At 28.1% G+C, this 24,799-nt stretch overlaps 1 protein-coding gene across 2 annotated transcripts; it reads right to left on the reverse strand.

Moving 5' to 3' along the window:
• Positions 1 to 1,843: 1,843 nt before the first annotated feature.
• On the reverse strand, positions 1,844 to 23,787 carry LOC111683338 (ceramide transfer protein). 2 transcript variants are annotated; one of them, XM_023445408.2, is made up of 9 exons: positions 22,624 to 23,787; positions 17,771 to 18,078; positions 17,578 to 17,662; positions 17,278 to 17,487; positions 4,097 to 4,330; positions 3,783 to 4,014; positions 2,790 to 2,992; positions 2,582 to 2,717; positions 1,844 to 2,514 (listed from the first exon to the last, which is right to left on the reverse strand). In XM_023445408.2, exons 1-9 carry the CDS (start codon positions 22,960 to 22,962, stop codon positions 2,387 to 2,389), a joined length of 1,875 nt encoding a protein of 624 aa, XP_023301176.2. In that variant the 5' UTR covers positions 22,963 to 23,787; the 3' UTR covers positions 1,844 to 2,386. The 2 variants fall into 2 exon arrangements, with proteins under 2 accessions (XP_023301176.2, XP_046808571.1); XM_046952615.1 differs by lacking the exons at positions 17,278 to 17,487; positions 17,578 to 17,662; positions 17,771 to 18,078; positions 22,624 to 23,787 and adding an exon at positions 13,060 to 13,312.
• Positions 23,788 to 24,799: the final 1,012 nt, after the last annotated feature.

Here is a 24,799-nt window from a genome sequence, read left to right on the forward strand (position 1 = left end):
CATACTTTACTAATTACTTTAAGCATAACAACTTTGTTGAAATTTCTTTATTACATTTAAAACAACTATAGCACTTTATTAGTTTTTGTTTTTATTTAAGAAAAAAATATTTTATTTTAAATAAAACATTTTTCTTTATTTTCATTTTGGAAATAAGTTATGTAAAAAGAACAAAACTTTTTTTGTAATATATACAGTTATTAAAAAAGTTTGTGTTGCATTTAGATTGGTTGGAATTGTAATTATTAAAATTTTTATCAATTCTTTGGAATTTCATTTATAAATATTGTGTTGTTAATAAATGTCATTGTTTACAATTTTATTTGTATGTATTTACAATTTTTATTAAGAATTTAAACTGATGCTTTCAAAGGTGTATTAGAATGTTGTGTTTAAAGGATATCATATTAAAAACATTTATCTATTGATCACTTATCTATACATCGCTATATAATTGTCAACTTTTTTTATTCATCATTTCTCTTTCGATCACTTTTCTATAAATAACTTCTCTGTCGATTTCTTTTCTATAGGAAACTTCTCTATCGATCACTTTTCTTTAGAATACTCTCCAGAACTGTCACTTTTCTATAGAAAACTTGTCTGTCAATCACTTGTCTCTAGAAAACTTCTCTATCGACCAATTTTTCATAGATAACTTGTCTGTAGATATTTTTTCTATTGAAAATTTCTTTTTGGATTATTTTTCAATATTTTGATCACTTTTCTGTAGAAAACTTCTCTGTCGATCAATTTTTCTTCTTCTCTGTCGATTAGAAAACTTCTCTGTAGCAGAATTTGTTTTAGGTAATTTCTTTATATCTGTCATTTTTCTGTAGAAAACTTTTCTATATCAGTCTTTAGAAAACTTCTCTCTGTCGATTACTTTACAGTCGATTACTTTTTTATAGAATGCTTGTGTATTGAACACTTTTCTATTGAATACTTCTCTATCAATCACTCTTCTATTGAAAATTTCTCTATCGAGCACTCTTCTATTGAAAATTTTTTTTGTCGATCACTTTTCTATAGAAAACTTCTGTATCGATCACTTTTCTAAAGAAATCTTATCTTTCAATTACTATTCTATAGAAAATTTCTCTATCAATCAATTCTCTATAGAAAAATTCTCTATTGATCTCTTTTTAAAGTAAACTTCTCTATAGATAACTTTTCTATAAAAAAATAAACTACACAGTCGATCACTTTCTAATAGGAAACTTGTCTGTTCTGGTCACTGTTGTAAAGAAAACTTCTCTATTCATAATTTTTCAGTAGAAAACTTTTCTATATCGATCATTTTTCCATAGAAAACTTTATCATCGATAACGCTTCTATAGAAAACTTCTCCATCGAACAATTTTCTATAGAAAAGTTCTCATTATCAAAAGAATATAAAAAGCTTTATAGTTTAAGAAATTTTTTAAGAAAAATGGTTCGAAAATAAAAAAATATTTTAAAAATAAACAACTTTCTTGAAAATAAAGAAAATTTATTAAAGATTTTCAAAAAAATGAGATTTCGTCGAAATTTTTCAAAATAAATAAATTTTTCTAAAAACTTGCAAACTTGAAAATAAATAAAATTCATTAAAGATTTTCAAAAAAAAAAATGAGATTTCGTGGAAATTTTTCAAAATAAATAAATTTTTCTAAAAACTTGCAATATAAGAAATATTCTACGAAATGAATAATGAATAAAAAAATCATCGTTTAAAGGAAATTTTATCGAAAACTTACGAATTAAATAAAATTCTAGAAAAATTTTTAAAAAACTTTTATAATAAAGCCATTTTTTCAAAATAATTAAATCGATTTATAATTTTGATAAAAAACCGTTATTGTTTTTTTCCAAATCATATTAAAATAATCGTTTATTCCATTTATATTTTCATGTGAGTTTTCTTAAAAAAAAAAATTATTCATTTTGTGCAAAAAAAAACTTACACTAAATTATAAAAAAAAAAACTATACAAAAAACGTATAAATTACAAAATATTAAATTTAATTAAAAACTTATCAATTAGTTTCAAAATAGCGAAACAATATGTAAGAAATATTTTTTTCTTTCGTATAAACAAACTCATTTGATCATTTATTTTCGAATATAGTTTTCAAACATATAAGCAGTAAATAAGAAATATACTATTAACAGCTATAAAAATTACATTTTTATAAATTCCAAATTACATTTAGAATTGCAACATCTTATTCACAACAATTACATTACACATTTTGTAGCTAAAGGAAAAAAAACTAAAGAATAAAGAAAAAATACATAAATTTTCAAACATTTGCTTTTAACGAAAAAAAAAATACATAAAAAATATAAAATTACATTACTATAACAATAATAATATTAATAATAAGAATAAAAATGGCAAATATCAGAACATAATGGGTTTCTCTTTGCACTGGTCTATCACGTAGCCGGTAAAACGTTTAAGGAACTTTGGATATTCACGCTTATAAACAGCGCGTAAAGCAGTAGCAGGAGCCCAGCCACCGGGATTAACTGAAACAAAGAAAAAGAAAACACAAGATTAAAAAATACACATATTTATATTTAAATTCCAACTTACCCACTGAACAATAGGTCACCTTACAAGTTAATTCATTTCTATTTAATTTATCATGTTTAGTTTTACCTGGCGGTAAAATGGTTTGACAGGCAAGTATCACTGTTAAAAATATTCTCACACATTTGCCATTTTTCGACTGCAGAATAATAGTTTTTTTTTTTTTAATTTTTTAATTGTAGTTATTCGTTTTATAACAAATTGAACTTACCTCTTGTTTTGAATATTCTGTTGAATTATTACAAACTATCCAGGTGTCATAGGCACCATCGTCTAGACCATCTGTAATTTTGCGCATATGAGACCAAAATAGAGCATCTCTTTGACTAGCGGGCCAAACACGTTTGTGTGTTTGTAAAAATAAAAATGTATCGGGTGAGATCTTTTCCAGAATAATACAATCTTCTAAGGTAGCTGTTGGTTTAAGAAACAAATCGAAAATTAATTTAAAAGAAATAAAAGAAAGCATTTTCGATTAAATTAAAACTTTACTGTCGATCACTTTTCTTTAGAAAACTTCACTATCGATCACTTTTCTATAGAAAACTTTACTATCGATCACTTTTCTATAGAAAACTTCACTATCGATCACTTTTCTATAGAAAACTTCACTATCGATCACTTTTCTATAGAAAACTCCACTATCGATCACTTTTCTATAGAAAACTTCACTGTCGATCACTTTTCAATAGAAAACTTAACCGTCAATCACTTCACTGTCGATCACTTTTCTATAGAAAACTTCACTGTCGATCACTTTTCTATAGAAAACTTCACTGTCGATCACTTTTCTATAGAAAACTTCACTGTCGATCACTTTTCTATAGAAAACTTCACTGTCGATCACTTTTCTATAGAAAACTTCACTGTCGATCACTTTCCTATAGAAAACTTCACTGTCGACCACTTTTCTATAGAAAACTTCTCTGTCGACCACTTTTCTATAGAAAACTTCACTATCGATCACTTTTCTATAGAAAACTTCTCTGTCGATCACTTTTCTATAGAAAACTTCTCTGTCGATCACTTTTCTATAGAAAACTTCTCTGTCGATCACTTTTCTATAGAAAACTTCTCTGTCGATCACTTTTCTATAGAAAACTTCACTGTCGATAACTTTTCTATAGAAAACTTCACTGTCGATCACTTTATGGAATATTTTCGAACTATAGAAAATTCATTTAAATATCTGTCTTATACTCACTTTCCCAATCATTGCGAAACTCTGGCATAAAGAAATAGTGACACATTTCTCTAGCCGTAACTCCCTTAACCGTATGATAAGCTTTCAAAGGATCCATAACCATACCATTAACCTCCTCCTCACGTTTATACATTTTTATTTCACCCTCATCGGCAAATATTTGCCAACCATTACCATCCTGTCCCACACCCTGGCGAGCATAGTGCAGTTGTTCCATACAAACACGATCAATCTGTTAAAGATATAGAATAAAAAAATAATTAATAATTTCCGTTTAAATTGAATTCAATTCTTTTACGTTTTCCACTACTAACCTCTGGCCATAAATTGTGTGATTTCGCTAAGGCACCGGTACCAAATTCTTCAGCTGCACTGCCCTCTTCATCATCGGGTTGTGCTAAATGTATTGAATTGTGTGTGGAATTCTGTGATTGCTGTGATTGAAGTTTTAATTTGTTTCGTAATTGCATGTCCTCTTCAATTTTATCCAAACCAGTTTCGACGGCATCGAAAAATTCATCTTCTGGTAGGGTGGAATGTGGTCCTTCCTGTAAATGTTAATAGAAAAATTTAAATATTTTTTTAGTTTTTATTTTTTTTTTTCATTTGCGTGTTAATAGTTTGTTGTACACTTTTTTAAGTTAATTTTTTATCTTGTTTAGTTTTAATTTATGCAATGGGAATATGGAATTAATAAAACTTTTTAATTAACGACGATACAAATCTGTTACATGTTTTAATAACATTTTTTTACACAAAATTTTTTTGTTTGAGTACTTCAACAAGAACATGTTTAAACATGTAGTTAGATGTCCACACTTTAATTAATTAGAAATTAACAGAAACAGTTGTACAAGTAAGTTTAAAAAAAATCTTTAATAATTTTACAAATTCTTTTTTCCCTGGAAATTTAGGAAAATTTTTCCTATAAAACTAAAAAAAATTTATTGAATATTTTAAAAATTAAAAATACATTTAAAAACTTTTCTTTAAAAATATTTCACGAAAACTACAAAAAAATTTCAATTATAGAAAATTTTATAAATAATTTTGAAACTCAAAATATTCATTCAAAATTTTCAAATCAAATCAAACTTTTCTCTTTGGTTCTCTCATTCATAACTTTTCTGTCGATAAATTTACTATCGAAAAATTTTCAGTCGGTATCTATTTTATCGAAAAATTTTCAGTCGATATCATTTCTATAGAAAACATTTCTATGTCGATCACTTTTTATAGAAAACTTCTATGTCGATCAATTTTTTATAGAAAACTTTTCTGTCTATTACTTTTCTATGAAAAACTTCTCTGTTGATCACTTTTTAAAAGGAAAACTACTCTGTCTATTACTTCTCCATATAAAACTTCTCTGTCGATCACTTTTCTATAAAAACTTCTCTGTCGATCACTTTTCTATGGAAAACTTCTTTGTTGATCACTTTTTAAAAGAAAAACTTCTCTATTGATTACTTCTCCATAGAAAACTTTTCTCTCGATAACTTCTCCATAAAAAACTTTTCAGTTGATCATTTTTTGATAGAAAACTTCTTTGTAGATCACTTTTCCATAGAAAGCTTTTCGGTCTATCACTTCCCATAGAAAACATTCCTGTCGATCACTTTTCTACAGAAATATTCTCTTTTTCTTCTTTTCTGTGGAAAACTTCTTTGTCGATTACTTTTCTATATCAAACTTCTCTGTCGAGCACTTTTCAATAGAAAACTTCTCTGTCGATCACTTTTCTATAGAAAATATCTTTATCGATCACTTTTCTATAGAAAACTTCTCTGTTGATCACTTTTCTATAGAAAACTTCTCTGTTGATCACTTTTCTATAGAAAACTTCTCTGTCGTTTAGTTTTATATAGAACACTTAACTGTTAATCACTTTTCTAAAGAAAACTTGTCCGTTGATCACTTTTTTATGGAAAAAATTCTGTCGATCGCTTTCGTTTAGAAAACTTCTTTGTCGATCACTTCTCCATTGATTACTTTTCTATAGCAAACTTCTCTGTCGATCACTTTTCTATAGCAAACTTCTCTGTCGATCACTTTTCTATAGAAAACTTCTCTGTCAATCACTTTTCTATAGAAAACTTATCAGTCGATCACTTTTCTATAAAAAAAACTTCTCTGTCGATCACTTTTCTATAGAAAACCTCTCTGTTGATCACTTTTCTATAGACAACTTCTCTGTCGTTTAGTTTTATATAGAACACTTAACTGTTAATCACTTTTCTAAAGAAAACTTGTCTGTTGATCACTTTTTTATGGAAAAAAAATTCTGTCGATCGCTTTTGTTTATAAAACTTCGTCGTCGATCACTTCTCTATGGATCACTTTTCTATAGCAAACTTCTCTGTCGATCACTTTTCTATAGAAAACTTGTATGTCGATCACTTTTCTATAGAAAACTTCTCTGTCGATTAGTATATAGAAAACTTCACTATTAATCACTTTTCTAAAGAAAACTTGTCTGTTGATCAATTTTCTATAGAAAACTTCTATATCGTTCATCTCTGTAAAACACTTTCCCATAGAAAACTTCTTTCTCAATCACTTCTCTATTGATTACTTTTCTATAAAAAACTTCTCTGTCGAATACCAGTCTGTAGAAAAACTTGTTTGCCGAACAATTTTCTAAATAAAAATTCTCTGACAATTACTTTTTATAGAAAGCTTCACTATCGATAAATTTTTATGTAAAAAAACAACTCTGTCGACGACTTTTCTTCCAAAAATATTTCTGGTGTTCACTTATTTATAGAAAATGTGTCTATCATTACTTTTCTATATAAAACGTCTATGTCGATTTATATTTTATTGATTACTTTTTTATAGAAAACTTTTTCGTCTATTGCTAATTGTCCATCGACCCTTTTTTATAGAACTTGTATGTTCATCAGTTTTACCTTAAAAAACTTCAATGTCATTTTTTCTAAAGTAAACGTCTGTTCTATAGAAAATTTTACTATCAAATACTTTCCTATAGAAAACCTCTCACTTGAAATTTTTCTACAAATTTTCATAAAAAGAAAAATAAATAATAAATTATAGAAAATATTTTCTAAATAAAATTTGATAGATATTAAAGGTCAATTTGTAGAAAATTCTTCACCTGCTAAAATCATCTCACAGCGGAAACTAAAATAAAAAATAATTCATTTGAAAAGCAACAATTTACCAATTACACTATTAACAGGTTGACACATTTATTATTTATGTTTTACTATTTCACTTCATTTATAAATGTCATTAAAACGCGTGTTTACGCTAACAACCGACAAATAATTAATTAAAATTTACTTAAATATATTAAATTAAGTATTAAAGCTTAAACATAAACAAATAGATACAAACAATTGTTTATTTAAACACACTAGTGTGTTCATATAAATAAATAAATAACCAAATAAATAAAGTCGTTGACTTGCATTAACAATTAGTCTAAATTATGTGGTACTCTTCATTCAATAAGTAGTACTCACATACATTCAGACGTTTACCAAAAATAAAATTATATATTTTATTTTTACAAATGACCTTAACTTTGGCCTAAAATAGAAACAAACCGTTTTGTATTTTTATGACAGTTAGTAGTCAACTACTGAATGGTATTTCCATTGGGGTCATAATTAAATGTTAAATTAAAAATACTTGATGAACAAAAAATAAAAGAAAAAAATGTTTATAGACTAATTTTAAAGTTATTACGTTTTCAATGTTTAACTAAGATTTAATAAATATTATTTATATTATTTTTTTTTAAACAAAAGTTGTACTAAAATTTTAAAGTTATGGTTAAGTATGATATGAATAAATTAAGTTTAAGTTGTCATTGAGTTGAAGTAGAAATTTTACGCTTTTCCATAGAAAATTGCCCCGTCGAACACTTTTCTATGGAACTCTGATGGTTGATAGTAAACTGTTCTATCGAACACTTTCTTATGGAAAACTGTTCTATCGAACACTCTTCCATACAAAACTGTCCTATCGAACACTTTTCCATAGAAAACTGTCTTATCGAACAATTTTCCATAGAAAACTGTCCTATGGAACACTTTTCAATAGAAAACTGAAAAAAACTGTCCTGTCACTTTTCTACAGAAAACAGTCCTGTCGATCACTTTTCTACAAAAAACTGTCCAGTCGATCATTTTTCTACAGAAAACTGTCCTGTCGATCACTTTTCTACCAAAAACTGTATTGTCGATCACTTTTCCATAGAAAAATGTCCTATCAATCGCTTTTCTACAGAGAACTATCCTGTCGATCACTTTTCTACAGAAAACTGTCCTGTCGATCACTTTTCTACAGAAAACTGTCCTGTCGATCACTTTTCTACAGAAAACTGTCTGGTCGATCACTTTTCTACAGAAAACTGTACTGTCGATCACTTTTCTATAGAAAAACGTCCTGTTGATCACTTTTCTATAGAAAAACGTCCTGTCGATCACTTTTTTATAGAAAAACGTCCTGTCGATCACTTTTCTACAGAAAACTGTCCTGTCGATCACTTTTCTACAGAAAACTGTCCTGTCGATCACTTCTCTACAGAAAATTATCCTGTCGATCACTTTTCTACAGAAAGCTGTCCTGTCGATCACTTTTCTACAGAAAGCTGTCCTGTCGATCACTTTCCTATCCACTACTTTTCCATAAAAAACTTTCCTGTCGATCAATTCACTGTCTTCTATAAAAAAAACTATCCTGCTATCCTATCACACTTCTCTAGAAAACTTCACTGTATATCACTTTTTTATAGAAAACTTTTCTATAAGAATACTTTACTGTCGATCACATAACTGTCTTCTATAAAAAAAACTATCTTGTCAATCACTTTTCTATTGAAATCTGTAATGGCAATCGATCAAATTTTAATAGAAAACGTTACTGTAGATCACTTTTATATAGAAAACTTCACTGTCGATCACTTTTTTATAGAAAACTTCATGTCGATCTCTTTTTTATAGAAAAGATCAAGATCTCTTTTCTATACAAAACTTTAATGTTGATAATTTTTTTATAAAAAAAATTACTCTCAATCACTTTTTATAGAAAACTCCACTGTCGATCACTTTTCTACAAAAAACTGACCTGTCGATCACTTTTCTATAGAGAACTGACCTGTCGATTACTTTTAAAAAACTTCTCTGTCGATCACTTTCCTACCGACCACTTCTTTATAAATAACTTTCATGTCTATTCTAAAAAAAAGAAAAAAACTATCCTGTCGATCATTTTTTAATAGAAAATTTTACTGTCGATCTCTTTTCTTCAGAAAACTTCATTGTCGATCACTTTTCAAAAATATTTATGTTCACTTTTCTATACAGCTTTCCTATCGACCACTTTTCTATAAAAAAAACTGTCCTGTCCATCACCTCACTGTCTTTTCTATTAAAAAATATCCTGTACATCACTTTTCTATTGAAATCTACGGAAAACTTTATTGTTGATTATTTCTGTAGAAAACTTCTGTTGATTGCTCTTCTGTGGGAAACTTCTCGAACCGAATAGTAAACTGAGGTCCATAAATGTTATTATTTATATATTCTTCTCTAGCAAAAGCTAATGTTATTGAATTCCTTTTAAATTGTTATAAACAAAAAGTGATGTCATTATTCCAACTCCATTAACAAAAAAAAAAAAAAAACTACAGCAACTAAATATTGCAAAATATTATAATTTTATAAATAATTTAATTCAAGTTTTATTTCGTAGTTTAAAAAGATAAAAAATTATTGTTCTAATAGAATTTATTATGAAAAAAGTCATAAAACGTAATAAACCCACGTCAGATCTATTTGATCATAAGTAAACGTGATCAAAATACGTTTCTAATTAATAAAAAAATACGCAAAAATAAGAAGAATAAAATCACAAAATATTTACAACTTCCAAACAAAAATTAAATAGCAGACACAAAAGAATTTCTATAAATGAAAATGAAAGCCACACGCATGTTGTCTGATATGATAATTAGCATTTTTTTTTTTTTTTCATTTATATAATTTACACATTCCGAATTTAGCAGGATTAAATGTAAAAAGGAAAATCCCAAATATGTTTAGTATTCAAATTGTTTTTCTTTCGAAACATTCATTCACACAAATCTTATATATTTTTATATATAAATCTACATAAGAACATATATGGTCACTTGATAAAAGTATTACCCCTCTATTTATTATTCTTTTGAGTTGCGCATTTTAATTATTAATAAGTAGCTTGAAAGAAAATAATAATCAATAAAAAAATCACCAAAAAAAAAACTGAATTAATTTTATACCGTAATTATTGAAATTTTACTAAATTCATAGAATTTTTTGGATATTCTATAAATGTGTAGTTATTTTGTACTACTCATATAAGTTAAATATTGGTAACAGGTGTAATTGAAAAAGTACAGTTCTGATATAGTTAATATATCATCACATTTAATAGTCAAAAAACCTTGTATAGATCACTTTTGTACAAAAAACTTCTGTGTTGATCAGTTTTTTTAGAATACCTTTTTTTCGAAACTTTTGCATCAAGAACTTTTCAATAGAAAACTTCTATATCGATCACTTTTCTATAGAAACCATCCCTATCGAAAAAACTTCTCACCAAACACTTTTCTATTGAAAACTGCTCTATTAATCACTTTTCTATAGAAAACTCTTCTTTCAATCATTTTCTATAGAAAACTCCTCTATCATCATCACTTTTCTGAAAAAAATCCTCTGTCGATCACGTTTATATAAAAAACTTCTCTTATTATTTACTGTCGATCACTTTTCTAAAGATTTTGTCACTGTTTTTTGTCTTTAATATCGATCTCATTTTCTATGGAAAACTTCTCTATTGATTACTTTTCTATGAAAAACTTCTCTATCAATTACTTTTATATGAAAAACTTCTCCATAGATCACTTTTCTTTAGAAAACTTCTCTATAGATCACTTTTCCTTTGAAAAACTTCTTTATCGATCACTTTTCTATAGAAAACTGGACTATCGATATTTTTATTTAGAAAACTCCTCAATCGATCACATTCTTCTAGAAAGCTTGTCTATCTATCACTTTTCTCTAGAAAATTTCTCAATCGATCACATTTTTATAGAAAACTTCGATATCGATTTCTATTATGTAGAAAACTTCTTTATCGATCTATTTTCTATAGAGAACTTCTCTATCGACCTCTTTTCTCTAGAAAACTTCTCTATCGATCACTTACCTATAGAAAACGTCTCTACCAATCACTTTTCCATAGAAAACTTCTCTATCGATAACATTCCTATGGAAAACTTCTGTATCTATCACATTTTTATAAAAGACTTCTCTATCGATCACTTTTGTATAGAATACTTTTCCATTGATCACTTTCCTACAGGGAACTTCTCTATCGATCACTTTTCAAAAGAAAACTTTAATATCGATCTCTATAATCTAGAAAACTTCTCTATCGATCACTTACCTACAGAAAACTTCTCTATCGATCTCTTTTCTATAGATAACTTCTCTATCGATCACTTTTCTATAGAAAACTTCTGTATCTATCACATTTTTATTGAAGACTTCTCTATCGATCACTTTTTTATAGAAAACTTCTCTACCGATCAATTTTTTATAGAAGACTTCTGTATCGATCACTTACCTATAGAAAACTACTCTATCAATTACTTTTCTTAGAAAACTCCTCTATCGATCACTTTACCATAGAAAACTTCTTTTCTTTACAAAGTTTTTCTCTACAAAACGCCTCTATTGATCACTATCACATTTTTATAGAAGACTTCTCTATCGATCACTTTTTTATAGAAAACTTCTCTACCGATCACTTTTTCATAGAAGACTTCTGTATCGATCACTTACCTATAGAAAACTTCTCTATCAATTACTTTTCTTAGAAAACTTCTCTACCAATCACTTTTCTTTAGAAAATTTCTCTATCAATTACTTTTCTCTATAAAACTCCTCTATTGATCACTTTTCTATAGAAAACTTCTTTGTCGATCATTTTTCTGTGTCCATCCCTTTTAAAAAATTGGTTTTAGAAAATCTCGATCACTTTTATATAGCAAAACACTTCTGTTGATCACTTTTCTGTAAACACATTTCTAACGATAACTTACGAAACCTTTTTTATAGAAAACTTCTTTAACTATTACTTTTTCATAGAAAAATATTTCATTACAAAGTTTTTTGATTTAAAAAAAAATTGTCTTTTTAAATGAGTTTTGCACTTTTTATCACTTATAAACAACTAATGATTACTTTTTTAACAAATAATCCAACAATTACTTTGAAATAAATGTTATCCTTGAATTTTATGCAAAAAAAAATTAATTATTACCAAACTTTACCACTAAAATGAACCACATACCTACTCTAAATGGCCTCGTTTAACAAACCACTTAAGACAACCTTTTGCTTTTAAATTATAATAAATGAATACTAACTAACTAGCGCTTCTTTTTGTTTAATTACTTACTCAACTTTTTTTTACATTTTATTAGAAGAACTCAGATTAACCAAATCCATTTGTTGGTAAATACAAAATTGTAAAAGAAATACATAAACCCACACACTTTTAATAAAGCACTTCATGTAAAATAAATGAAGGATTTTTTTTGATAAACACGCAAATATTTCAATGTCTGTAACTGAAGAGGACTAAGAGCAAACTGTTGCTGTAGTTGTGAACAACAACAAAATATATGTATATTTTGTAACACACCAAAAAGTATAAATTTAAAAAGGATATAGAGATTTAAGGAGATGGGTAAATAAAGAAAGGAGTGTAGTTTTAGCTTTTCAACTATTCTGATTAGAAAGGATAACAACGAAATTGAATTTAGGACAATTAAATTTTAAATGTAAATTTAAAATTAAATTTGAATAATTTTAAATTTAATTTTTAATTGAAACTATATTGTGTTTGTAAAATGTTCATTTAGTTTTCATAATTTCTTTTGTTTCCGATCTAATTCGATTACTTTAAACAATTTAGTTGATATGTTTCAATATTTTTATGTCAAAACATTTTATCTCTCCTTAAAATGTAAAAACATCTAACAGTCATGTATGAATAATACATGACCATAAAAAAACATAAAATTACAAACTAACAATAAACTTAAGTGCAACACGTTCTTGTCTAAAGCTCTTCATAAACAGGATAATACTTCACAAACAAATAAAAATACATTTAAAGCTTTAAGTTTAATCACATAAACAGTGAGTAACTAGAGTACTTTGTTTAAAAAAAACGAAAAGGAAGCAAAACTTACTAAACCATTTTTATTTCTAATTTGTAAACCTTTAATCATATAACGTATTGAAGGCATTTTATAAACACTATTTCTATTTAATCCTTTTTTTCCGAAAAAAAAAACGTTTTAAAATCCTTTTTAAAACTTAGAAATTTTAAACATAAAACCACAATCGCGTGTTTATATTTTGTTAATTATTTTTCTTTAATAAATTAATCACGTTTTGTTTATATAAATTCAACTCGTCGTTATTTTAGGGGCGTATATTGACGTTGTTGACGCTTTAAATGATGACAACAAACTGAATTATTACCCAACAAATTTAATTTTTGTTTAAGACAACTTTGCAAAGAAAAATTAAAAAAAAAATACTATTAAATAGCACATACGCAAATAAAAATGAGGAAAGACATTTAAAGTTAATAATAAGATGTTTAAGTAAACAAATTATAATAATGTGGTGAAGAAGAGCTAAAACTTAAGAGGATCAATTTATTATTAAACATTATTTTTCAACTACATAATTTTACAAGTTTGAAAAAAATTATTGAGGGAACTACTTTTGCTTGATGATCAAATTCAATAGGAAACTTTAATGTCGGTCATTCTTCGAAAAAAACCAAAACTTTCTATAGAAAACATCAGGTTCGATCACTTCTCTATAGAAAACTTCACCGTTGATGACTTTTTTAATGGAAAATTCACTGTCGATCACTTTTCTATAGAAAACTGGTCTATATATCACTTTTCTATAGAAAACTGAGACTATCAATCACTTTTCTCTTGAAAACCGGGACTATTGATCACTTTTCTCTTGAAAACCGGGACTATTGATCACTTTTCTTTAGAAAACTAGGACTATTGATTACATTTCTAAAGAAAACTGGTACTATCGATCATTTTTTTAAAAAAAGGTACTAACGTTTTCTATTCTATAGAAAACTGGTTTATCGATCACTTTTCTATAGAAAACTGGTTTATCGATCACTTTTCTATAGAAAACTGGTTTATCGATCACTTTTCTATAGAAAACTGGTTTATCGATCACTTTTCTATAGAAAACTGGGACTATTGATCTGGTCTATTGATCACTTTTCCATAGAAAACTGGTCTATCGATCACTTTTCTATAGAAAATTGGTCTATCGATCACTTTTATTTAGAAAACTGGTCTATCGATCACTTTTTTATAGAAAACTGGTTTATCGATCACTTTTCTATAGAAAACAAGTCTATCGATCACTTTTCTATAGAAAACTGGGACTATCGATCACTTTTCTATAGAAAACTGGGACTACCGATCACTTTTCTATAGAAAACTGGAACAATCAATCACTTTTCTATAGAAAACTGGAACAATCAATCACTTTTCTATAGAAAACTGGAACAATCAATCACTTTTCTATAGAAAACTGATATATCGATCACTTTTCAATAAAATACTGGTCTATCGATCACTTTTCTATAAAATACTGGTCTATCGATCAATTTTCTATAGAAAACTGGTCTTTTTCACAGAAAACTTCTATATCGATCACTTTTCCATAGAAAACTTCTTTATATGTCACTTTTCTATGGAAAACTTCTCTATCGATCACTTTTCTACAAAAAAACGACTCTATCGATCGCTTTTTTATTGGAAACTTCTCTAGCGATCACTTTTCTATAGAAAGCTTCTCTGTCGATCGCATTTCCACAAAAAACTTCTCTATCGATCACTTTTCTATAGAAAATTTCCCTATCGATCATTTTTCTATAGAAAACTTTTCTAGCTATCTGAAAAACTATCTATTCTATAAAAAACTTCTCTATTGATCCTTTTTTCCATAGAAATCTTCTCTATCGATCACTTTTGTATAGTAAACTTGTCCTCGATCACTTTTCTATAGAAAACTTCTTAAATGATTACTTTTTCATAGGAAATTTCTGTATCGAACACCTTTCCGTAGAAATCTTCTCAATCGTCTTCAGAAGAAAGCTTGTTTTTAATTTTGGAAAAATTATTAAAATTTGTGTCTAAAATTACCAGTTCCTCTGTTGAAACTAACTAACAAATGCATCCAATTCATTGCACACACAACACCTAATTCTTAGCCCTTGATAAACGTATGCAAGCATAATTATATACAAACGTTCGTACAATACAATTTATATTCGTTTTACAAAAACAACCCTTCTTTTAACGAAAAGTTAAGCTTTTGCTAATAGTTTTTTCTCTTCTTCTGTCTATTGGCCATAGAAAAATGTCAATGAACCAAATGAGGAAATAATAATAATAAAATTGTGTATAATTTTGTATGGACAATGCACTTGTTGACAGGTCAGTGTACTATAATGATTATTATGTTATAGTTTTGTAACATTTTCATTAACAAAAATTAAACAAAAAACTTTATAGGAATAAAATTACAATGCAAATTTAATAGAAAAACAATATTGCGATATTCAATAATTTTGATTTTTTTATAAAATCCGTGAATCAAAAATAAAGCAAAACAACTTTGCATGTTTGAATAAATTCCAAGATAGACAAAATTGATAAATATTTAATGTTAGAAAGTCAGATATTTAAAGCATTTTAACGCTAGTATGTAATTTCATTATACTAGATATGAACACCTCGCACACAACAGACGTATACTTATAGTTAATAGCTCAATAAATTTTAAAATAAAAGTTAATGAACATTGGTTTTTACTAAATAGGGGAAAATATTATGAATGAGTAGTGCTTAAATGGTTTAAACGATTTCAACTAATGTTTATATGTTAAAATATTAAGGATATTAATCACTTGTATTATATCAAGTATTTTGAAATATTTATGAGTCATGTGTATTTCCTAAATGGTTGTTAATTTTTGTTTATTTCTTTTGTTGGTAGCAAAATTTTTATTAAATTATTAATATGAAAACATAGACTTTTCCTTAGAAATCTTTACAGTTGATCAATTTTTTATAATAGACTTCACTATCAATCATCTTTCTGTATAAAACAGGTTTTCTGTACTTTTCTGTAAGAAATTTAACTATCGATCACTCTTCTATAAAAAAACGTAACTGTTGAATACTTTCCTATAGAAATCTAACTTTACGATCACTTTTTAATAGAAAACTTAACTGCATTTCTCTGAAAAACTTAATTGTCTATTACTTTGGGCAGAAAACTTAACTGTTGATCACCTTCCAATAGGAAACTAACTGTCAGTTACTTTCTTATAGAAAACTTATCTATCGATCACCTTCCTTAGAAAACTTTACTGTCGACTACTTCTCCGTAGAAAACTGCTCTCTCGATAAAATTTTTATAGAAAACTTTACTTTTTCATAGAAAACTTCTCTGTCGATCACTTTTTTATAGAAAATTTCACTGTCCATCACTTTTCTATAGAAAACTTCACTGTCGATCACTTTTCTATAGAAAACTTCACTGTCGATCACTTTTCTATAGAAAACTTCACTGTCGATCACTTTTCTATATAAAACTTCACTGTCGATCTCTTTTCAATAGAAAACTTTACTGTCGATCACTTTTCTATAGAAAACTTCACTGTCGATCACTTTTCTATAGAAAACTTCACTGTCGATCACTTTTCTATAGAAAACTTCACTGTCGATCACTTTTCTATAGAAAACTTCACTGTCGATCACTTTTCTATAGAAAACTTCACTGTCGATCACTTTTCTATAGAAAACTTCACTGTCGATCATTTTTCTATAGAAAACTTCACTGTCGATCATTTTTCTATAGAAAACTTCACTGTCGATCACTTTTCCATAGAAAACTTCACTGTCGATCACTTTTCTATAGAAAACTTCACTGTCGATCACTTTTCTATAGAAAACTTCACTGTCGATCACTTTTCTATAGAAAACTTCACTTTTCTATAGAAAACTTCACTGTCGATCACTTTTCTATAGAAAACTTCACTGTCGATCACTTTTCTATAGAAAACTTCATTGTTTACACTTTCCAATAAAAACTTTAGTTTCGATTAATCTTCTATAGGAAACATCAATGTCGATTACTTTGCAAAACCGATTCGATTACTTTTCTACAGAAAACTTAACAGTCGACATAAAACTTTACATTTCTCTGGAAAACTTAAATACTTCTCTATTGAAAAAGTCTTTCCTGGCGATCACTTTGATCTTTAATGTCGATCACTTTATATTCTATCAATTTTCCATAGAAAACTTTCGTTTTGTTCATATTTTCAAGTAAAATATCTCACTCACCTCCAAATCAGGTCCCGGGTATGAAATACGCTTTAACTTTTCCATTTCCTCTTTAGTTCTACGACTTTGTTCTTCAAGCTTTTTGCGCTTTTCAATTTCTTTATCCAATTTCTTTTTCCATATTTCATCATTTTCCGCTATAATTTCCAAACAATGCTGTAAAGTGCTTAAAACACCAGAAGTAGTGGCGCGGAAAGTAATCGATTCACCCTGACAAAGCGAAAGGAATAAATACAAATGTTTTACAATATGTTTAAATTACATAATAAATAATTTATGTAAATATTTAAATAAATTTACCTTAAAATCAATTGGTTTTAAGCCATCACCCAAATCCAAAGGTATATCTGTACCTTTATTTGCTTCCGCACATGCATCAAAATATCTGCAATGGGAAAAAACACAAAACGATATCAAGCGATTTACTTTTTTATATAAATATGTATTTAGTAAGTAAAAATCTTTAATAGTTAATGTTTTAATATTAAATTACCTTTGCAAGGTTTCTATTTGTCCAAATAAAATATCCTTGAATGTTTCAATTTCACCAACTTTCTCCTTGAGATTACGTTGGGACTTTTTCAAACTACTGCCACTAGCCACTGAAACAGTATTTGATTGTAATGACATTGTACTGCCATGACGTCTCAATGATGTTGTATCTGTGCTAGTGTTGTCTTCTTTATACATACGTAATACTTCTACCCAGTGCATACGATCCTCGGGTGTTTCCGCACGTAAACACCAATTATTATAATTATTGACCACAACATCAAAACGTAGTTCATCCGTTTCATGTGGCTAGAATTTAAATAGATAAAATGTATAGCATACAATTAGGAGGAGCATTTTAATTAACAACATGAGGAGTTTGGTGTAAAGTTGTATTTTTTTTATTTTAATTATTAGGATTGGTAGCATACAATAGTCTTCATGTATTTTAAGTACAATTTGGTTTACATATAATTATTATTTTGATATTATTAATTATTAAAATATTTCAAATAAAAAGTTAATATTTTCACAAATTGCATTTGTAGCAAAAACAAAAATAAATAAAAAACAACACGATACAATTTATTGTGACATTCTTTTATGTAATTTTTTTTATCATTAAAATAAATAACTTTAGGGTAATTTACATTATTGTGGTGTTCATTTCATTGTATATTTTTTATTCTATTTAAAATTTGTTTGTTGATAAAGTTAATGAGGTTGTGACAAAAGAGTATTAAAGCCAAATCAATGAATACAATATAATTGGCCCAAAATGATTAATAATGTAAATAATCTATACAAGTGTTTTCTGACTTTTTTTTATCAATATATTAAATTATGATTAGTAATTGGGGTATTTTATTTTAGAATTTTAAAAACATTAGACATTTAAATCGCAAACAATTTAGACTTTTCGCAACATTCCTTTAATTCTATCAAGGAAACATATTTTGTTCACAATAGAAAACTTTTATTTTCTTTAGAAATTCTTTTCTAAAAATAAAAAAACCATACAATCGATAACTTCTCTATAGAAAACTATCCTGACAAAAAATCTCTATGCAAAACTATTCTGTCGATCAATATTCTATAGCAAATTATAATAACAATAACTTTTCGTTCCTGTCGATCACTTTTCTATAAAAAAACAAACCTGTGGATCAGTATTCTATAGAAAACTATCTATAGATCTTTTCGAACACTTTTCTATAGAAAAATGTTCTGTAAATCACTCTATTACTTATCTATAGAGAATTACCCTGTCGATCACTTTTCTATAAAAAAAAACTTTATTATGTGGATCATTTTTCTATTTAAAATAATATTTTCGAATACTATTCTTTAGAAAACAATCCTGTAGATCAATATTCTATAAAAAAAACTGGCCTGTCGATCAATTTTCTAAGTGATATGTCGATCACTTTTCTATAGAAAACTTCACTGTCCATCACTTTTTTATAGAAAACAGTTCTGTCGATGACTTTTCTATTTAGAAAAAAGTTCTGAAGATCACTTTTCTATAGAAAACTGTCGATCACTTTTCTATCGAAAACTTTACTGTCAATTACTTTTCTTTAAAAAACTTTACTGTCGATCACTTTTCTAAAGAAAACTTCGCTGTCGATCACTCTTCTATCGAAAACTTTACTGTCGATCACTTTTCTATCAAAAACTTTACTGTCGATCATTTTTCTATAGAAAACTTCACTGCCTACAACTTTTCTATTAAAAACTTCACTGTCGATCACTTTTCTATAGAAAACTTCAGTGTCTATCACTTTTCTATAGAAACCTCCCTGTCGATAGCTTTTCTATAGAAAACTTCACTGTAGATCACTTTTTTATAGAAAACTTCACTATCGATCACTTTTCTATAGAAAAATACACTGTCGATCACTTTTCTATAGAAAACATCACTGTCAATCACTTTCCTAAGGAAAACTTCACTGTCGATCACTTTTCTATAGAAAACTTCACTGTCTATCACTTTTTCTCTAGAAAACAGCTCTGTCGATCACTTTTTTTATAAAAAAACAGTTCTGTCAATCATTTCTCTATAGAAAATAATAGTATTGATCACGTTTCTAAACAAAATTGTTCTATCGATCACATTTCTGCAGAAATCTGCCCTGTCGATCGCTTTTTTAAAGAACACTGTGCTCTTTAACACTTTTTTTAAAAAAACTGTTCTGTTGATCTTTGACTTTTTTCATAGAAAAGTGTTCTATTGATCTTTGTCTTTTCTATAGAAAACTGTTCTTTAGATCTTGAACTTTTTTTTAAAAAATCTGTCCTGTCGATCACTTATCTCGAGAAATCTGCCCTTTCGATAATTTTTCTTTAAAAATCTACCGACCAAGTTTTTAGTGATCTGATAATTATCTACGACCAACTTTTCTGTAGACTAATTTTATATAGAATACTTTTCCGTAGAAAACTTGTAGGAAAAGCTATTTTTATAAAGAAAAGCTTGAATTCAACTTGAATTTAATTAAGGAAACATTCATTCATCCTTAAAAGAAAACTCTACAAATTTTTAAAATAAAGACAAAATACTATTAAATTTCAAACCTTTCTACTAAAATCGGAAATATATTTTTATATTGTTTTTAACCTTGTAAGGCGAAAAAAATGTTGCTTAAACAATTTCTTCAACATTGTAGACTTGGTGTAATTTATGAGTCAACATTTATTTGGCTGTGCTTACCTCCCATTAAATTGTTGCTCATTTTAGAACAAAATTTAAAATAAAAAAACTGTTTTATTTCTGCACTAATTTTTTATTTGTTTATTTTCTTTGCCACCACATTCATATACACTGTTGTTTCCATTAAAAGTGCAGGGTGGTGTCCATGGTGTTGGTTGTCTTGTCGGTGGTCGTTGGTGTTATTGTTGCTGTTTATATCATGTTTGGCCATTAAGTGCTTAATGAACAACAACAAAATCAACAACAACAAAGTAATAAAAAAAGGAAAACATTAAAGTAACAAATACATTTGACAATTTAGAACATTGATAGACTTTGTTGGAGAAGACATACGCCATCGTTGTCGTGTCAATTAGAAGAAAAAAAAAACAAACCAATTCCATTGAACATATTTAAAACTTAGCAGACAGACAGACAAACATTAAGGAGGGGTTGCAGTTTAGTTTAAAAAATAAAATTTACTTTTTTTCCGTTTAAACACATTTCTTTTGATTCCTTTTTTAAGAAATTTTGAATTTTCATCAGATTATTTCTTATTTGAGTAACTTCGTAATAGAACTACCTTTTTTACAGAAGCTCTTCGATAGAAACATTTTCTTTCTTTTACATTTTTTTAGATAACTTTCCTATTGTTGATTTTTCCTAAGAAAACTTTTGTGTCAAACGCTTTTCAAATGAGAACTTTAATATTGACCACTTCTCTAAAGACAACCTTTTAGTTAGAGAAAAGTTTCATGTAGATTACATTTTTATACAAAACTTTACTATTAATGACTTTTCTATATAAAAACAAGTATGAATTTATAGTCGGACATTGCCGACCATATGATACCCTATACCAGTCAGTATTTTAAAATTTTGATTTTTTTTAAATAAAGCATTTAATTTGTTTTATTGTGGAATATTTTTACTTATTGTTAACAAAAAAGAGAGATTTTCTACAAGAGGACTCATAGGGAAAAAGGGGTAAATATGGGCCTATCCTTATAAATTTTGGTAGATGAATTTACGTCTACTACAAAGTCATTTATGTAGATTTTTATCGCTTTATAAGTAATTATAAGTTAATTATGACCTTCAAGTCATTTTCTGAAGGGGAGTCTGTATGGGGGCTAGCATTTAACGTACTTATGAGCCTAAAGGCCCGATTCAGGGGTACGGTTGTATGGGGGCTAGGAGAAATAATGGACCGATTTCAACAATTTTCAATAGCGATCGTCCTTGAACCAAAAAAATAGTATGTGCCAAATTTCATCAAATTATCTTGAAAATTGCGACCTGTAGCGTGCGCACAAGGTTTTCATGGACACACAGACAGACGGACGGACGGACGGACGGACAGACGGACAGACGGACGGACAGACGGACATAGCTAAATCGACTCAGAAAGTGATTCTGAGGCGATTGGTATATTTTAAGGTGGGTCTAAAAATAGTATGTGCCAAATTTCATCAAATTATTTTGAAAATTGCGACCTGTAGCGTGCGCACAAGGTTTACATGGACACACAGACAGACAGGCAGACGGGCATAGCTAAATCGACTCAGAAAGTGATTCTGAGGCGATTGGTATATTTTAAGGTGGGGCTAGGACCAATATTTTTGTGTGTTACAAACTTCAGCAAAAACGCATAATACCCTCCCCACTATAGTGGTGTAGGGTATAAAAACTTTCCTGTCGATTAGTGTTCTATAGATAACGTGCCTGTCGATTACTTTCCTATAGATTACTTGGCTTTCGATTACTTTTCTATAGCAAAATCACTTTTCTATAGAAAATTTCATTGTCGAACACTTTTCTATAGAAACAACATATTAGGTGGGTCCATACAAGTAAGGACCCACCTAATGTTTTTCCAGTATACCCGTATATATTTAAAAATAAAAAAATCAACAACTAATATCTAATTGTATCAATGAAACTTTTGTGGTCAAAAGTCACTTATACATGATTGGATCTCTTAATTGAATTTTAAAAATAGAACAAAAAGCAAAGCGTGTTTTAATGTTCTACATAATAGCGCTGAACTGACAACTACTAAACTTGTTTGATGTTATTTTATACATTTTGATTTTGTTTTTTATATGTAAAATGACCTCGTATTTAACATTACATTAAATTCTCTTACTTTTCCAACTTACCTTAATGGTGGCTTTACTTAAACTTATTGCACCACGACAGCCAAAATCTGATTCCGATTCTGATTTGTAATAGGATAAAGTGCCATCTTTTAAAACAATATAGCGTGGTTGCCAGCCATAAATATAATTGGTCCATTTACTTAGATAACCACGTAACTCTACGGTGCTATTGTCAATAAATTCCAAATCAGATTCTTCAGATTGTGAGCCAGAATCATTATTGAGCAGCACTGTGTTGTTCGATTCGGCTATAGTGACTTGTGGTGTTGCTGAGGGCGCCATTTGGGGTGGGGCTATATCGTTAACACCACCACCATTAAATTGTTTAATGAATTCCATTGTATTAATTGTTGTGATTGTTTGTTTGTTTATTTAAGAGTTTAGCAAATACTACATGAAAATAATTCACAATTGTTGGAGATTTCTTTGGTCAAACACATTCGTTAATAAAATTCAGATACAACTCTCACTTTGGCAGCCAACAAAGTAGACAAATGCCGGACCCTATGAGTGACCCTCTGCTATACAATTATACCTTGGGGACACAGTGGGGAACACAGAAGTGTTTAAAAACCAGCTAGAACATTGAAACACATTCAGGGCCACGTAATTTATATTTTTTTCGTTTAGCTGATCCACCATATAGTATAATAAATATAATTATTAATAAATATTTTTATTTTTATTGTTATCTTAACTTGTTGTTCTTAGTTGTTGTTGCACTTTTTAAAATGAAATAAAATTAAAAAAAATCTTTATTTTTCTCTTATATTGACTGCTTATCCATACACCGGTGGTTTACTTTTGGAACACTTTCTTAATCATCAAAAGCACACACATTTTTTTTATTCATATGTTTAAATTCAGCCCAATTATCACAAAGATATAAAAATTTTCTTTCTTTTTTTTTATTTTCAAGTTAATGGACGGCCTTGTATTTATTTTGATTTTGTATTTATTCCACTTCACTTGATATACTTTTTATATAAACTTGTATTATGCAAATTTATTTTAATTAAAAACAATTTTTTAATAATTAATGTTTTATTGTTTTATTTATTTCTATCACTTCTCTACTTCTCGCAATGTTGTCACTATTTTTCCAACAAATTTATTTATGGCAATAAATTTTTGTTTTTGTTATTCTTTGACTTCTTGTTCACTTCTGCACAAATGACATCGAATAGAAGAGAAAAAGAAGAAGAAAAAAATTCTAATTTGTCATTGTAATCAGCTGACTGGTTTGGTGAGATAAACAATAACAAAAATACCGTTTTGTGGTGAATTACAAGTTGGGTTGAGTTTATCTTTATATAGAGTTGTATTAAATAGATTAAAAGAAAATTACCGTTACATTTGAATAAATGGAATATTAGAATTAAGTAATATTATTAAAGAAGAGGAATCGTTATGGAAAAGGCTAAATAATTTGTTATTGTAAATTAAATAGAACTGAAACAGAACTAGAACAGAACTAAAACTGAACTAGAACAGAACTAGAACAGAACTAGAACAGAACTAGAACAGAACTAGAACAGAACTAGAACAGAACTAGAACAGAACTAGAACAGAACTAGAACAGAACTAGAACAGAACTAAAACAGAACTAGAACATAACTAAAACAGAACTAAAACAGAACTAGAACAGAACTAGAACAGAACTAGAACAGAACTAGAACAGAACTAGAACAGAACTAGAACAGAACTAGAACAGAACTAGAACAGAACTAGAACTAGAACAGAACTAGAACAGAACTAGAACGGAACTAGAACAGAACTAAAACAGAATTAGAACAGAACTAGAACAGAACTGGAACAGAACTAGAACAGAACTAGAACAAAACTAGAACAGAACTAGAACAGAACTAGAACATAACTAGAAGAGAACTAGAACAGAACTAGAACAGAACTAGAACAGAACTAGAACAGAACTAGAACAAAACAGAACTAGAACGAAACTAGAACGGAACTAGAACAGAACTAGAACAAAACAGAACTAGAACGAAACTAGAACGGAACTAGAACAGAACTAGAACAGAACTAGAACAGAACTAGAACAGAACAGCACTAAAACAGAACTAGAACAGAACTGAAACAGAACTAGAACAGATGTAGAACAGAACTAGAACAGTACTAAAGAAAAACTAGAAAAGAACAGACTATTCAAAAAATATAT

This window comes from Lucilia cuprina, chromosome 5, assembly GCF_022045245.1.
Source record: "Lucilia cuprina isolate Lc7/37 chromosome 5, ASM2204524v1, whole genome shotgun sequence".
Taxonomy (NCBI): Eukaryota; Metazoa; Arthropoda; class Insecta; order Diptera; family Calliphoridae; genus Lucilia; species Lucilia cuprina.